General features: G+C 41.1%; 1 protein-coding gene across 1 annotated transcript in view; it reads right to left on the reverse strand.

The window, feature by feature from the left end:
- Nucleotides 1-1,133: 1,133 nt before the first annotated feature.
- Nucleotides 1,134-17,646, reverse strand: part of pex14 (peroxisomal biogenesis factor 14) — a 92,054-nt gene continuing 75,541 nt past the window's right edge. Inside the window, exons 8-9 of the mRNA XM_053642544.1 lie at nucleotides 10,287-10,378; nucleotides 1,134-3,440 (exon numbers count right to left, since the gene is read on the reverse strand). Of these exons, the coding sequence (XP_053498519.1) occupies nucleotides 2,960-3,440; nucleotides 10,287-10,378 (573 nt within the window). The 3' untranslated portion in view covers nucleotides 1,134-2,959. The remainder of the gene's footprint in view (nucleotides 3,441-10,286; nucleotides 10,379-17,646) is intronic.

Here is a 17,646-nt window from a genome sequence, read left to right on the forward strand (position 1 = left end):
GTGACTATAAGTCGTCCCACTCTTTCAAATGTAGATGGGGTAAAGGAAGGAAGCTTTCTGGGTAAAAATGCACTGCTGCTCCCATAAGACACTAAATGATGTACAAGTGCATTTATTAAAGCAGGCCCTATAAATCTGAGCCTGGCCTGAACTCCAGGGAGAGGTTAATGGATTACAAAGGGATGCGGTATCGAACCTTCAAGAAGTTTATACACCACATCAATATGTGCAATGCTATTGATCATCTAGACCTTGACAGACAAATTAAATTCATGAACTTGATAACGCACTGGATTATTCGTATTGCTCATGACAGTGGAATGGTGGGGTTTTTCCCTCTTTTTGCCGTTTTAGGAGCACGCATTATCGATCGAATCTGCTTAACACAGACCTCATTGGGGGGAAAAATGCAAGAAGACTGACGATCAGGGCGCACGGTGGCTTAGTGGTTAGCACGTTGGCCTCACACCTCCAGGGTCGGGGGTTCGATTCCCACCGTGACGTGATGTGTGCAGAGTTTGCACGTTCTCCCCGTGCTGCGGGGGTTTCCTCTGGGTACTCTGGTCTCCTCCCCCAGTCCAAAGACATGCATGGTAGGCTGATTGTCCATAGTGTATGAATGGAAGTGTGTATGTGTTTGGGTGCCCTGTGGTGGATTGGCACCCTGCCTTGTGCCTCTGATGCTCCCTGGAATAGGCTCCAGGTTTCCCTGTGACCCTGAAAAGGATTAAGCGGTATAGAAGATGGATGGACTGACGAGCATACGTGAAATTTAGACTGAACCATCAAAGTCCTTTTTATATCTGTGGCGCAGCAAATGGGCCTTTACACATAATTCAATTCTGGGCTCGGTGACCATCACTGTCCCCAGCACTGCCTTACAAAGTGATGGGCGTTATTTTAACTTTATTGTTTTATTAACCATTTAGAGCACATAATCAGCCATTAATAATTAATGCATATTAATGCACAGTCCAAAGCAATGCTTCTTTTAAATGTACGTGTTAAAATGCTAGCGCAGTGTATAAGTGGCTCTACAATAAATAAATAAATAAATAGATAGATAGATAAATAAAATAATCAGACAGTGGATTAAAAATCTTTTATAAGAATAAAACAAGAGAAACGGTGAAGCAGGTGTTCAATCGATTTTATTACAAATATTTACATTTACTCTCTTAAAATGGCTCTTTATCAGAATTTCACTGCGTATCATACTCGCTCTCAATTCTCGCCACCGAGCACTACAGTCAGAAGTTCATCATGAATGAATACGCACATTAACAAGTGCACACACGCTGATGGTATGTGGCACTACTTTCCAGGCTTCCTCGCAGTCACTATTACTGCCCAACAGTTCAAACGGATTCCCTCGCGTTTCCCCCAATTTTTTCTAATTATTAGTAAGCTTTTAAAAATTCTAACCGGGTATTACAGTACATCAGACGTTCTTATTCACGATCATACGTCACAGGAATATCTCTTCATAGTCCACTGGTACAAGTCATCTCTAATCTAGACCATAACGAGATGCATGTTGTCAGGTAGGCGGAGATCCTCCGTGGTGGAGCAGCTCAGCACCCGCTGCCACAGCCCACAATGCTTCACCTGCTTGGGCCATAATCACATTACTCTGAAGGCCATTTGTTAAAAGTGAAAATGTCAGAGCGGAGCAGACGTGTCTAATTCTCTCTCCAGGATCTTTCTTGCGTTTTTTCTCATCAGCTGGCGAGTGAGTAATTCTATTAGTTAAGTATTCATACGTTACTCTCCATTTGAATCAGCTGTGGGGTTTTTTTTTTTTGTTTTTTTTAAAACTCTATCTTTTTCCTTGTGACTTAGACAGAAAAAGCCCCACAAAGAGAGAAGCTCAATTGTCAGCACCTCTGCTGAAGCATCCATTGTTTTACATGGTTTAATTACAAAGCCCCGGCATCATTTCATGTTAAGATTATTCACTGTGGGAGGCCCGTATAATTTGGACTGGAGGCTTTGTCATGTAATATAATACAATAGAACAGGCTTTCGGTATTAGATTTGCGATTTTAGCCTCCTTGACATTTCAAGCTGCATGAACTAATACATCTGTTATTTGTCGATCATTTGATTATTAACATACTTCATAAACCAAATCAGTTGCCCAGTTGGAAACGGGAGAGACGTAAGCGAAGAGGCGTACTTCTTTTCACCGTTGTTCTGTCTCTGTCTGCAGTCCTCACTCACACAATGCCTCCTCGGTGCTCTCCGATTCTCAACACCACCAGGAAGTAAACCCATCATCACTATAATCGGAAATTACAAGGACTTCCCCCAGACGTGCTAGCTGCTGTGGCTCGACGTTACGTTATGCTGAGAGAGCACAGAGAGCAATGAACAGATATTTAAAGTCCAGACAAGAAGATGGAGGCTCACAGTGGCTGCAAATATCGAGCTGCTCAGAAACTCAAAATTAGGTCATGTGACTGGTAAAGGTCCTTTGGTGTCCAGGATTTGTTGTTGTAGGCTTTAGTTTGGAATTAAATACAGAATTACATGGATATACAGTATGGACTAGGTACAGACATTATCCTGGACATTATGAGAAACTACACATATTACTGTCAGGGGAAAGAACTAGTCTGAAACGACGAGAGAAACGGCTGAGCACGCAATGTTTGCTTAATAATACATATAAGGTCGTAATTCTGTCACCGTCTAATTCCACACTGTATGTTATGTACTGTGCTTGCCCAGGCACGCAAGAACGTCTGAGCTGGTACTTCAGTGTGTATGTTGAAAAGAAAAGTCACGGCATGAGGGCACTGAACACGAATGAAGAGATTACACCCCATTTGCTTCTTCCCACTGAACTATGTGGCTGTGATTCAGAATTAAATGTGGATGACAGGATCGAATTAAAATTAAACGGGAAACGGAGGAAGAGAGAATATAAAGCAAAAGGAGCGGTAAAAACTCTTTCCTAATCCACCTCACTCTCGTTGCTGGCCCCCTCAGGACGCCTCAGCTTCTCCACCTGCTCGTTAAATTGTCCGTCTCCGCCTCTCCTGTCTTCTGTCTGAACGCTCAGGTGCTCCTTTTCGTCCACGTGGGTCACGTCGCCATCGCCTTCCTCTTCCTCCTCCTCCTCCTCCTCCTCTTCTTCGTCTTCTTTCCTCTCCTCCTCTCCTTGGACCTCCATGCGGACCTGGTCCTTCAGGTCAAGGACGAGCATGGGGCCCAGACCAGCCTCTCCATTCAAGCCAAGGGAGCCCGACACGCTGCCCTGTGAGCTGTGGCCATCTTTGACAGGAGAGGAACTGGCCGACTCGTTACTGACCGGTGAGATGTCACTGCTGCTGTTGGTGTGATTGACTGAGGGAGAGTTGGACAGCGCACCCGGCTTTAGAGGGATCTGCCAGGACGGGATTTTGGGGAGGGACGGAGAGGCAGGGAACTGTCTCCTAGAAAAGAGAAAGAAAGTGAGAAAATATATATTTAATAAAAAAAAAAAAAAAAACTAAAGGAAAGGCTAAATCAAACCTCGGCAATTGCAAGAGGGTCAAGACTTATGCTCTGTATCAACTCTTAATACATCTGTAGCGAGCGAGGAAAACAATAAATACCTGGTTCACGTGTGTTAGGGGGAAAAAAAAAGATAAAAAGGAGTAGGGTGTAAAAATTGTGAACCATGTGAAGGTTTGAAAAACAATGGAACTCAAATGAAAAGGAACATCAACAACAGCTTTGGAAGATTAAAAAAAAAAATTATATCGAACAATAAAATGATAGTCAAATAATTCTGTTAAATAATTGTGATGTCATAACATTTGATTACAATTCTTTCACAAAAAGAGGAAGGACATAGTTTTGTTGCACTTTATCATTTAAAATCCACAGGAATGATATTTCTCTTTCATATTTTCTTTTATTTGATTTTATATGAAGCCTATTAGGAACATTTATTAACACGATTCAGGGGAGCACGGTGACGCAGCGAGTAGCGTTGCCGCCTCACAGCTCCCGTGTTCCCCAGTTCGATCTTGAGCTTGTGGTGTTTCTGTGCATGTTCTCCACATGAGTTTCTTCAGAGTACTCCAGTTTCTTCCCATCACTCAAAAACATGCCCGTCTGTGGACTGGCTATGATAACCTGCCCCTAGTTGTGAATGAGTGTGTGAATGTGTGTTCTCGGTGCCTTGAGATGCTCTGGCGATCCTGCCTCGAACCCATTATACAATAAGTCGGTTTTGAGTCATCATGTTAGTTTTCTTGTTACGAAAATCATCCTTTTTATAATTCGACATATACTACATGTTTGGTAGACAGAGATTAGATTGAACTTTTCACTCAAGTTCATTGGAAATCACCAAGACTGGTAAACAGGATATAACGTATACATCGTTCATTAGATATTATAACCCTTTAACTGAATGTGAAATATTCACATATTCGCTTACTGAGTGACTCCTACAAGAAGTACCAACAGTTCTGTTTAAAAGATGTGTCCCTGACATTTAGCCTTTGTATTCACGGTAGCTGGAATGAATGCCACGTTCATTCCTGAGCCACTTAAGTACAACTGCACTCATGAATTAATAGAGATGTATGTCATTATACAACAGTACAACTAATCTGATATTAAAAAAAAAAAAAAAAAAAAAAAAAAAAAAAAAAAAAAGCTTTACAAATCAAATAGAGGCCGCTTCTCACAATGACCAGCCCATGTCTCTCTCCAAGTTCCAACCGCCAATTTATACAGATTCTTATGGGGGGGAAAAAGGAGAGAGAGAGAGAGAGAGAGAGAGATCATGCCTGTTAAAAACAGCACAAAGAATTAATCACAGTTCACAGTACAAACAGCATAGATGTTATAAAATGTAAGTCATTAATGTCAATGATAGCACTGACATTTCCAGCAGCATGAACTAAAAGATCTGTTATTTGCTCCTGATTTCATTAACATACTTCATGAAGCAAGTCGCTCTGTTGGATACAGAAGGAGTTGCTCATGAACTTTATGTTGACAACAAAAATATTTCTTTTAAAGCCAAATATCCCTTACAAATAATGTCTACTGATAAATGAAAGGAACACTCCAGATTTTAACAACAACAACAACAAAAAATATATATATATCTTTTTTTGGTTAATATCTGGAGTGTTCCGTTAATCCCTGAAATGAAAGACAGTAGAAAACTTGGTGTTTCAGACCATCTTGTACCCATCAGTTATGGACAGCTACACGACAGTATGTCTGGGGGGAAACAAAGACAAAAAAAAATATTTTGGAGATATTCTCATTTTAATGTTTCAGTTCATCACTTCTGGGAAAACAATAATAAAAACTGATTATTCCTGATTATTATTATATCTAGGCACAAGTTTGTGATCAATCAAATAAATTTCCTCTAGAACCATATACGTGCCACCGCAGGAAGCAGCTCTACACTAGTAGCCCATTTGCTTGTTAGCTGATTTGCTGCAAAAATTTTCCAGCACAATATTTCATTTAACAGCCATCGCTTTGCTCAAGAGAAAACAAATGGTTGGGGTTTAATCATTTGGAAGAGGGAGGAACATATATGCCGTGACGCTTAAGTTTTCAGATGTCATCACACTTAAGTTTTCAGATTCTCCATGAGCTGGATTGAGTAAACGGCTCTCGTTAATCTGTAAATCGCTGTTCTATATATTCAATATATTCGCTGTTCTATTGTGGTGTATCTTGAACGCCGTTGTGGTACAAGTCAAGTCACAGATCATTTCGAAATACATCAACATGCAGAGTCAAATGACAGCTAAGGAGCCATTTGATGGGGATTTGAAAATGTCCATGCGAAACCTATTTTGGAAACAGCTTCTCTTCAGTCAAAAGTATTTGGAAGTTAAGCTCTAAATTTGTAGAAATGATCCTTTCAGAGACTTTTCCAGCAGAAAGAGAAGAATTAGTGACAATTTTGATATTTATTAGAGTATAGCTTTGACTAGGTTTCTCTCGTTAACGTACAAAACATCTTCATTCATGCCTTTGTGTAACAAGGGATAATGACAAAAAAAAATTTACTAAACGTGAACTTGAAAGTCGACCAAGTTCAAAGTAAACCAAGGAAGTGCAATGGTTTAGAGTTTGCTTGGAAACCACAAAACCATCATAAAAGCTAAGTAACAGGAAAGCCTTTTTGTTGTATTGGCCCATTTTCTGAGACACGATAAACCTACAGGAGAACAGGTTTGGTAAGAATTTAAACCAGGGCTCATCAACTGGTGGACTGTGGACTGAATGAGGGCGTAGCAAAGGATTTCATGCAGATCAAATCGAATACAATACGTACTGTAGCAGAATGAATGAATAGGCATGGTTCACCTTTCTTTCTTTTCTTTTTTTTTTTTTAAACATGAAACCTTGTAGCAGATCCCGTGTTGCTGCTTGTTGCATCAGTTTTATTTTTGCAAAAGATCTGTAAATGACAAACTGTTACAGACTTGTTTATATCGTTTACTTTCATAACGTTGTGACCAAAAAAAAAAAAAAAGAGGAATTTTTCCACTATATTTTCCCCAATTTGGTTTTGCCAATTCCCACCCACTAGCCAGTTCTTCCCTATCATACGACAGCTTCCAACCAGGACAAGGTGAGGGCTAACACGTGCTTCGTATGAGACACATGAAGCCAGCCAATTGCATCTTTCTGAACTGCTGCTCAAGCTACAGCATAACACACTCAGAGGAAAGCGCTATCTGCCCTCTTCCACATAGATGAGCTCTCGGATACCCACTGTTATTGACAGGAGAGAGAGAGAGGGAGAGAGAGAGTGTGAGAGAGTATACCATATCCCTGGCATGGACTTGTCAGGTTTTGAACTCGCGATCTCCGCTAACTCTTATTTGTCGTGCCACTCAGGAGCCCCTGAAGTACAAGTTTATTCCCCGATTCTAGAGATCTCATTTATTCTGTGGTCAGTCAACATAACCTCATAACTCATGAGTCTTATTTATATCCATGAACTAATCACTAAGGTTTCCCTACTGTCCCCATTCAGTCATGTTAGTTGCTTATCTGTACCTTTTTCCCCCGCAAGTAATTTTACACAGCCAGAGCTTCACAGACTTGACTTGAATACTGCTGAGCAACCCTGCTCTTGATATTCATCAACTGCCCTTAGACTTACACCATAACGGAGTTTTGAGTCAGCAGGTTTGGCCGTTCTTTTTCTTAGCACATGAAAGATGTTGAAATTATTGTCTGTGGTAATTGTACGTACCTTAACGCTGTGATAGCTAGAGATTAGCCTGAAAACTCAAGAATATTCCTTTAAGTCTGTTGGGAACCACCGAAAACTTTCACACTTAGTAATAAGCATTAGCTGTGGATTTCCCGGAGTTGATCTTATGACCGACTTGAAGTGGCGTAGGAAAAAACATGACATGACCTGGTACTCAATCATTTCTGTCTCAGTTTCATGGTTCCTCGTGTCTCACGAAGACCAGAGATCACTTGCTTAGCTTAAACTCAGCAAATCTTAAAGTCAAATGAACACCAATTAACTTGTTCGGAGAGTCCTTAGAGGATGCTGAATCTCCTGGATTCCGCCACATTCCTAGTTACGTCCATTCTGACTGATCGATCCCATCCCATTTCTGAACATATTATTATGCACACGCATCAGTTTTGCAAGAATGCAACACTAATAGAGTCGGCTTTTGTGGAAGTGAAAGACGTGGTTATGAGAAAATGATCGCTTTAGAAAGGTTTTCCCACACCCGAGAGCGATGACGTCAGCCTAAAATCTTTAACACTACTGCTATAGACACATGAATTATTCACGCTTGGCACGCTTCGTTTAAATAAACGGACAGAAACATGTATAGCGGCAGACTGTAAACATGTTGGTGTTTGTTCTCCCATAGCAACATGTACGAGTCAGACATTTAACACGCAAAGAGAACGGCCTCTGAGATTTGCATGAAAACAAAACAAAAAACAAAAGACATATGAACTTAAAAAAATAAAAAAAAAATTCTACATGGCAACTGCAGGTGTATGATCTTAATTTGTAAACATTGATGAAATTGAGAAAACCATCTAGGAGTGCTCACCGAGCCTTAGCCTATTACATATTTATCATGTCAATTCAATTCAGTTTTATTTGTATAGCGCTTTTAACAACGGACATTGTCCCAAAGCAGCTTTACAGAAATATATCAATTCAGGATATACATTTTTAAACGTACGAGTTGAATCATTTATCTGATACACAAATGGATTGGATTTTGTTCAAACATACCGAGAGACCCATACTGCTGACATTCAAACACACAAAAAGTCGACTTGGCTAGATGAAAAGAACAGAGATACAATTTCATTGTCTTAACATTGTCTAATTCCGATAAAGACGTATGGATAATGACTCACAATGTAGTTTTGTTAACGAAACATCAAATAGTTTCCCCAAACAGTTCCTAGTTTCATCTGGGACATAGCAGGAGCACTGAGGAGCTCGGCCTTTTTCTAAACTTTTGGATGAGGCTCCTCATCAAGCTGGTTGAGAAGATGTGTGCAAAACGTCCTCAGAAATACTTTTCTTGGTCACAGTATGAGTCTTTATGTGATATTTCATAGTATTGTTGTTTTATCATTGTTTACAGAACAGTGCTATTGAATTCTTAAATCCTCTTCATAGTGCGCTGATACAATACAGACGCACGTCCGATTTCCAGATTGATTCATAACACTTCCAGTTGACTGGAACGTCTTAATTATTGCCCTGATGGTGGAAATGGGCATTTCAATGCTTCTGCTATTTCCTTATAGCCACTTTTCATTTTGTGAAGCTCAACAACCTTTTGCCGCACGTCACAGCTATATTCCTTGGTCTTACACATTGTTAAGAATGACTAAGGGAATTTGGCCTATGTGTTACCTCATATTTATGCCCCTGTGAAACAGGAAGTCATGGTTGAACAATTCCCTGTTCCATGTCACCCAGGTGTCCTAAATAAAATGTTAAATATCAATGGGAATATACTTCAAATATATTTTTCTCATATGAAATCATAGGGGTGCCGATAATTGTTGCACACCTTTACTTAAGATATATATATATATATATATATATATATATATATATATATATATATATATATATATATATATATATATCTCAATTATTTGATATTCATGAGAGCAGAGTATTTTTGTGAATTTTTTTTAACAAAAGATCAAAAGGTTATACAATAAAGACTATTGTTCACAGTCTTCTTTGCTCATATTTACCAAAGGTGGCAATATTAGTGGGGGCACGCTATGTACTCTGACGTCTAGTGTATGAATTTATAAGCGTAATATCACCTCAAATGGAACATTTTTTTTTTTTTTTACTAATCAGAAAATGAATTTCTTCATTTGGCTGTTTATGTCAATGTTACCTTTTATGCCCAACATGACCTTTTTGGATTCGGAGCCAATTACAGCCATTGTCAGCGCCTCATAGCCCCGCCCCTCTGCTGCTGTGTATGCAAAGCTGCTACCGTTGCGTGCATGAAGTGTCCAGCATTCCACATTTCAGTAGAATAAATGCATCATCCGGGTACTTGAACTGCTCTTCTTCTTGTTGGAATGCTCAGTGTCAACAAACTATTCACTATTCATACTACAACATGGCATACAATAGTGCATAAATGTGAGGTTTGGGATGCAACTAGAGACTTATAAGATGGGCATGCCATGTAAATAGGTTTATAAAAAAAAAAAAAAAATTGGGATTATTGATAAGGTGAAGCTTTCTGTGTGGAGATATGTTTGGCACTTTTGGAAGGAGTCTCCAGTGTCAGAGCTTTGTAACAGTCAGAAGTAAAGCTGTAACTATGTTTTCTGCTACAGGAAAGTGTTCAAGATGGAGGGCTTTGCTCTTTGTGGTTTCTCGATAATGTGTCAAGCTGCATTTCTTGTTTTATTAACTTTAAAAAAATAAAAAAATAAAAAAAAAAAAGAGAGAGGGAGAGAGAGAGAGAATGGTGAGGTAATGACTGTTAACAGCTGCTATATTGTAAGTGATTCAGAAATTTATTTCACAGCCTTGCCTCAATTTTAAACGTAACCATAAACGGATAAAAAGTATGACCTGACGTATTTCGATGTTAAAAATATTTAATGTTGGGAAACTTTGCTGTATAAGCGGAATAAAACACTTCAGGGACGTGGTGTTCATAGGAAAATATGGGTGTGGATGTGTCTAAACATTATTGTTTATATTGTGAATGCACTATGTAATAGCTGCTCTTTCTCCATTAGAGCCTGGGAGTGTTTACCTGCTGAGCAAAAGCCCCTTTAATGAAGTGATCTCAGCCTTCAGCTCACTGATGCTTTGAGACTCCAACATGCAGTTGGTAGTGGAGGAGGCCTGCAGATTTATTTAAAAAAAAAAGAAAGAAAGAGAGAAAGAAGAAAACCTCAGATCAGTTAACCATTTTAAGTTCATCATTTCAACATATTCTTCTAGAATCTGGACAGAAACCTGTCTCTCAACATTCTGGTTTCAGGTATTTGCACAAAGAAATGAGTTTCACGGAATGAAGTCATATTTATGAAAACCTTTTTGATTATCAAGTAGATAGCTCATGCAAAACCTATGAGTCACTCACTGTTTTGGTACAAAAGCCACACTTTTATCACTCGATCAGCAAATACAGAGTACGATACATCTGATAAGAGCTAAAGGAATCGAGCACACATCACTCCTAACTTCAACCGACCACTCACGAAAGCAGAGTCATGGAGAAAGAGTAAAGAGCTTGTGAGCTCGGAATCTCCTGAAAAATAGGCAAGGTGAATTAATCACACCATTTTTACATATTTTTCCATATTTCCAACTACTGATTTGAGCCGGAGAGAGGTGCTTGATAAGAGGCCTCAAGCACAACAATGGCAGCATTCATCCGGCAGCCACAAGTCAGGGGGGTTTTATTAAAAAGAGCGTTATCACCTACTACTGGGAAACGGAATGAATTGTCGCACGGAATGATGGACAATTGAAATGGCCTGCGAACATTTGAATAGCAAATGATCATGATCATCCATCTTTCTTTTTTTTTTTTTCTTCTTTAAGAGAGGTTGTTGATGATGCCACTTCTCGTAAAGAAGGCATCAAGCAAAACTGACAGTAAAGAAAGTTCAGAAAAATCCACTAAATAATGGCCGCTCTTGGTATCTTTAAATGGCTACGCGCTCGCAAGTCCATCACACGCTAACCGAGCTCTCAGCACAAAAATTCTAAACAACAAACTTCTTCATTGCCCAAAGTGGGGCAGCATCAGTAGTTGAATTCAAGCCGATTAAGCAGAGCCTTGTTCCGAGGAGAAATAAGTCTCATAAACCTATTCTGATTCACAAAGGTACCTGAAGCTTTGAAGTGTCCACAAACAAACAGGCCTCATGCAGGGTTTAATCCCCCTGTCCTCATGTCCTCCGAGGAAGACACTGAGACTGGAAGGAGGTGTGGAAACAAAGCAAAAAGGCTGGGGAAAAGAAAACTAAAAGTCTAATTAAGTATGCCCGACTCACCAGGGGCTGCTAGTTAGCAAGCAGAGGCCCCCTGTTGAGTGGAAACGGATAACGTGGTCCCTCTCACATGTAATTACATCTAAAGGAAATTAATTGAATCGCATCTGAAAAGAATCAGACTCATTTTACGGCGTGGAATAGAAAAGGGGGAGGCACGGGTGAGGTCGGGGTTGCTCTCCTATCTGCTCTTAAAGCCCTTCTGATAAAGTGCTGTGTTTTTTGGAAGGCACATCAGATCCGGGCTGAGCGCATTAGGCCCGGTGAAGACGCTCTGATTACAGGCCTCACCTCATTACGACCATCATAATCCCCGACTCCCCACGGCACCAGCATAATAAGGCTGGAATGTGCCTCTCGCTCATTTTACCTGTGGAAAAAAAAAATTAATTGCTTCGGCGGCTGAGCTTACACTTTGCAGACATAAAAATCCAAATAATATTTGCAAACAGGAGGTGCTACGATGCGCCTCAAGACAGACTCGAATTCATGAGGCTCCCTGATCCACAGCAGGTGACACTGATGACTACGCCCATGCACAATATGTTTGGCTGTGGGTGCCTTCTCTATATCTTACTCTTTATTGTGTCCTCCATGGCATAGCTAGTCCTTATGGAGAATATTAACACCACTCAGAGCGACTCGAATACACAGAGAAACGCAGCAGGCAGCCAGCGCAAGCGCTGAATACATTAGTAAACGCCTGCAGACCATTAGCAATGGATAATATCTTAACAAGGACGGTTTAAAAAGGTCTGAATGCAAATTAACTCACAGCTCCTCTCCATGATAATATTTTCCTTGTGTAATGCATGTATATTTATGGTGGAATCAGCTTGAAACTAAATCCCTCAGGAGTGTTTCCAATGAAAGCAGTGGTACAATTCATTTCAGCCTGTTTATGCACTACCCCAGTGGCGTGCGTTTGGGCTGCGAGCTGAATGACTCCTAATCTTCCACGTGCAGCCTCTAATAAGGGGAACTATCTCTGGATTTATAACAGGGATATGGAGATATGAAAATTCTGGGCCTGTGACGATAATGTCCAACTCTTCTCATAATTCTGCTCCAAATACCAAACTGCCACCCACAGGGTCAATTTAATATTAAGCAATTATGGTGTAATAGTTCTATGTTGCCACTGATACCAGGCATGTTTACTAAAACACAAAGCCAAAAGTACTTAAAGTACTATTCGGACAAAACAAGCTTTCCATATATATACGCTCACCGGCCACTTTAAAGGAACACCTGTACACCTGCTCAATCAGTCAATCATGTGGCACCAGCATAGATGCATAAAATCATGCAAATACAGGTCAAGCGCTACTGTTAATGTTCATATCAAACATCAGAATGAAGAAAAATGTGATCCCAGTGACTTTGACTGTACCAGACAGGCTGGTTTGAGTATTTTTTTCTTTTTGAAATGATCTCCTGGGACTCTGTTTACACGGAATGGAGCTGTAGTTCTGCAGGCGGAAATGCCTTGTCGATCAGTCGCTCCGAATTAAAATGGAGCAAAATCAAGCAAACTCTGCGATATTCGGAGGAACTGGCCGTTTTTCAAAATTCCCGCAGAATTTTCTGCAGATTTGGACCAAGACGCATCGCTAGACACGATCGCAACGCGCATTCCGTCAAAGCCCTCTTCGATTCACGTGACGAACACGAGTACAGCTAAAGAATCTCATTTACCGACACATCGCTGCGAAAGACAAAACAATTCCATGCAACTGCAATTTCTCAGATTCAAGTCGTTTTCTGCAACAACAACCAAAAGCACAGAAAACTCCGCAAACTGACTCATAAACTTTGGAAAAAAAGCCGCAGCAAAATCGAGCATTTTTGGCTGCAATAATCACAAAACTCTGCTAAATCCTGTATAGACTGGTGGTTGAGAGAGGTCTGAGGACAGACTGCTTCGAGCTGACAGGAAGGTCATGGTAAATCAAATAACCACTCTTTACAACCACAGTGAGCAGAAAGGCGTCTCAGAATGCACAACGTATCAAACATTGAGGTGTATGGGCTACAACAGAAGACGACCACATTGGGTTTCACTCCTGTCAGTCAAAACCTACAATGAGCTACCTATGGGCACAGACTCACACTGGATAAACATCACCTGGTAGCACTGCTTCTGTGAAACATAATTTCAGTCTGTTTTTTAGCGTTCGGCACTTTAATCTCGACCAACATTTGGTTTTGTTTTGGTTTTGGCAGGGGATGATGGGAAAAGCGTGCTTCCTGGGGTGAAGAAGAGGCACAAAACCTCTTTTCCCATAGGATATAATGGAATCTTTACCAACATGTCGATTAAATACACTGGGTTATTTCTAGTTGTCATTTTATATATGATCAAATATGGCGTTATTTTATAGAAAGTAAAAAACAAAGCCTTCAGACAGCAAACCCTAAGACAGTCATGGTTATATAGTAAAATATAAAAACCTCTGCTGGGAAGGCACAAGCTCAAAATTATTTTTGGCCCATTATTATTACACGGCACTGTAATACTGTGAAAAACGCCCAGGCAGCTAACAAGACAGTGCACACTGTAATTCAGTGGTTGAGACCATAAGAAATGTTTGCTTAGCAGCTGAAGGAACGGGAGTTACCATGTGTTTTGGGTTAAACACACATTTCCGTGTTAAAGAGCTTTAATTGCCAAGCCTGGCGCATTACGCTATTACGCTCAGTTTAGAGAAACCCAGAAAGGCTGCCCAGAAAACCGCAAACTGAAAATGATAACTAGCTCGGCGGCTCGACATGTGTTTTTAATCACACGCTCCGGACCTGAAAACAATTTTCACAATTTCCCCTTACGGCTGGAGACAACAGGTCCTGCTTCTCTCCGAAGAAAATTTAAGGATCGGGACTTCGGCTATAAAGTAGAGTTTATGGTTTGTTTAATGGATGTTGTGATGTGAAATACACTTTTTATACACTCGCTCTTCCAACAAGGCACTCATGGCAAATGATGGCAACGCTTTTTTAATTCAATTTACATTTTAAGAGGAATCTTTAGCAGCCTTTCGCTTTGGCTGGCTGCTGTTCATGCTGTTTGAAGGTGCATTAAACAGATGGATGCGAGAACCTCAGAGCCTCTTGCACAACTTCTGAGCGCTTTGCCAGTTCGGTAGAAAAGCGATGCGGGAACAATAGTAGACATTTTTATGAATGCCATTTTTTCGTTCGTATTCGCGCAGCGCCAGATGCGTTCGCATATGTTTTCCTGCGGGATCCAGATGCTGCAGTCAAACACCCATGTGCTTAACAAGCTGTGGACATAAAACATCATTTCAGTTGTTATTCCAAAAAGCTTTCTGTTGCGCGTTATGGGATGATTTATCGTAGCATCAAGAGATACAAAGTGAGTCGAGTTTCACATTCTGAGGTATGAAGATGTGGTTCTAATAGGCGACGCGTTCCAGCTTTTTCTCCTCGGATGAGCACGAGACTTTATGGAGTGAAATCACATGTTTTGAAAAGTTGAAAGGTATATACGGTCATGATGAGATGTTTTTACTGGAACATTAGGACATCAGGATGCATTAAATTAGTGTGTGATAAAGAAAAGGCACAGGAGATGCCCTCAGGCAGGCCATCAGCGGGGATGCTGAAAGTCATTCTGCACGTAGAACGCAGCAGTACACTACCTAGTAGAAGTCCATCAGCTCTGGGAGTGTGTAAATGTGATCTTAAACATGCATGACCTGCTTTGCCATTTGGCTGGCATTAAAGGTCCTTTATCTAGACAAAATAAAGACGTAATGAGGACATGGAGAGGTGGCTTGCTGGGTCCTGCTGCTGTCCCTGGCAGACTTGTTTTAGCCTTCTGCTGATGCTCTTACATGCTCTTTACCGGCCTTGTTATGGACATGTTCTCATTTTAGCAGCATATGAGCCATGTCGAGCTTAATATCTTCTTCAGGGCCGAGCATCCATCTCTGTGGCACTGGAAAACGCTGTGTGTTGGTTTAAGCTTAAACTGGGCTGACCACCTCGAGAGAGAAAGCAAAATAACACAAATATGCCAGTAGGGAACTTTATTACAGTGCTCACAAGACACACTACCTCATGCTTCTTCTTTTTCTTCTCCTTCTCATTATTATTATTATTATTATTATTATTATTATTATTAGGCAGCATTATTAGACCACCTCACCGCTCCAGGGTCCCAACCTCGATCCTGAGCTACAGAACAGCTTCATTAAATTGCCCCTAGGTGTGAATGAGTGTGTGAATGGGTGTGTCCATGCTGCACAGTGATGGATTGGCTTCACACACACTGTTCCAAGGAAAGGATCTGGATTCACTATGATCCTGACCAGGATAAAGTGGTTACTGAAGATGAATGAATGAAAGAATGAATGATGATTTTTTTATCATTATTATGATGATTATTATTATTATTAATAATCATCATAATAATAGTAGTAGTAGTAGTAGTAGCAGCAGCAGCTGCAGCAGGAGTAGTAATTGCAGTAGTAGTAGTAGGAGGATGAGTTGTAATAGTAACAGGAGTAGTAGCAGTAGCAGCTGCTGCAGCGGTAGGAGTAGTAATTGCAGTAGTAGTAGTAGTAGGAGGAGTTGTAATAGTAAAAGTAGCAGTACAAGTAGCAGCAGCAGTATCTGTAGCAATAGTAGCAGCAGCAGTAGAAGTAGCAGTAGCAGCAGTAGAAGTAGCAGTAGCAGTAGAAATAGCAGTAGAAGTAGCAGCAGTAGAAGTAGGGGTAGCAGTAGAAGTAACAGTAACAGTAGTAGCAGCAGCAGTAGAAGTAGAAGTAGTAGCAGCAGTGGCAGTAGAAGTAGCAGCAGTAGAAGTAGCAGTAGTAGCAGCAGCAGCAGTAGTGGCAGCAGCAGCAGAAATAGCAGTAGTAGCAGCAGCAGTAGTAACAGCAGCAACAGTAGCAGCAGCAGCAGTAGCAGCAGCAGCAGCAGTAGCAGCAGCAGCAGTAGAAGTAGCAGTAGCAGCAGCAGTAGAAGTAGCAGTAGCAGCAGCAGCAGTAGTAGCAGCAGCAGCTGTAGCAGCAGAAGGAGCAGTAGAAGTAGCAGGAGTAGCAGCAGCAGTAGAAGTAGCAGTACTAGCAGCAGTAGTAGAAGTAGCAGCAGCAGCAGCAGCAGTAGAAGTAGCAGCAGTAGCAGCAGCAAGAGTAGAAGTAGCAGTAATAGCAGCAGCAGCAGTAGAAGTAGCAGTAGTAGCAGCAGCAGTAGAAGTAGAACTATCAGCAGCAGTAGAAGTAGCAGTAGTAGCAACAGCAGCAGTAGTAGTAGCAGCAGTAGAAGTAGCAGTAGTAGCAGCAGCAGTGGAAGTAGCAGTAGAAGTAGCAGTAGTAGAAGTAGCGGTAGCAGTAGAAGTAACAGTAACAGTAGCAGCAGCAGCAGTAGAAGTAGCAGTAGTAGTAGCAGCAGCAGCAGTAGTAGCAGCAGCAGCAGTAGAAGTAGCAGCAGTGGAAGTAGCAGTAGTAGCAGCAGCAGCAGCAGCAGTAGAAGTAGCAGTAGTAGCAGCAGCAGCAGTAGAAGTAGCAGTAGTAGCAGCAGCAGCAGCAGCAGCAGCAGCAGTAGCAGCAGCAGCAGTAGAAGTAGCAGCAGTGGAAGTAGCAGTAGTAGCAGCAGCAGTAGAAGTAGCAGTAGTAGCAGCAGCAGCAGTAGAAGTAGCAGTAGTAGCAGCAGCAGCAGTAGAAGTAGCAGTAGTAGCAGCAGCAGCAGTAGAAGTAGCAGTAGTAGCAGCAGCAGCAGTAGAAGTAGCAGCAGCAGCAGCAGTAGAAGTAGCAGCAGCAGCAGCAGTAGAAGAAGTAGCAGTAGTAGCAGCAGCAGCAGTAGAAGTAGCAGTAGTAGCAGCAGCAGCAGTAGAAGTAGCAATAGTAGCAGCAGCAGCAGTAGAAGTAGCAGCAGCAGCAGCAGTAGAAGAAGTAGCAGTAGTAGCAGCAGCAGCAGTAGAAGTAGCAGTAGCAGCAGCAGCAGCAGCAGTAGAAGTAGCAGCAGTAGTAGCAGCAGCAGCAGTAGAAGTAGCAGTAGGAATAACAGTAACAGTTTCAGAGATCTCTTCAATGAGAATTTATTTTTATTTTAGATAAATGTCACAAAGGGCTTTACAGTGAACCA

Source organism: Ictalurus furcatus, chromosome 15, assembly GCF_023375685.1.
Source record: "Ictalurus furcatus strain D&B chromosome 15, Billie_1.0, whole genome shotgun sequence".
Lineage (NCBI taxonomy): Eukaryota > Metazoa > Chordata > Actinopteri > Siluriformes > Ictaluridae > Ictalurus > Ictalurus furcatus.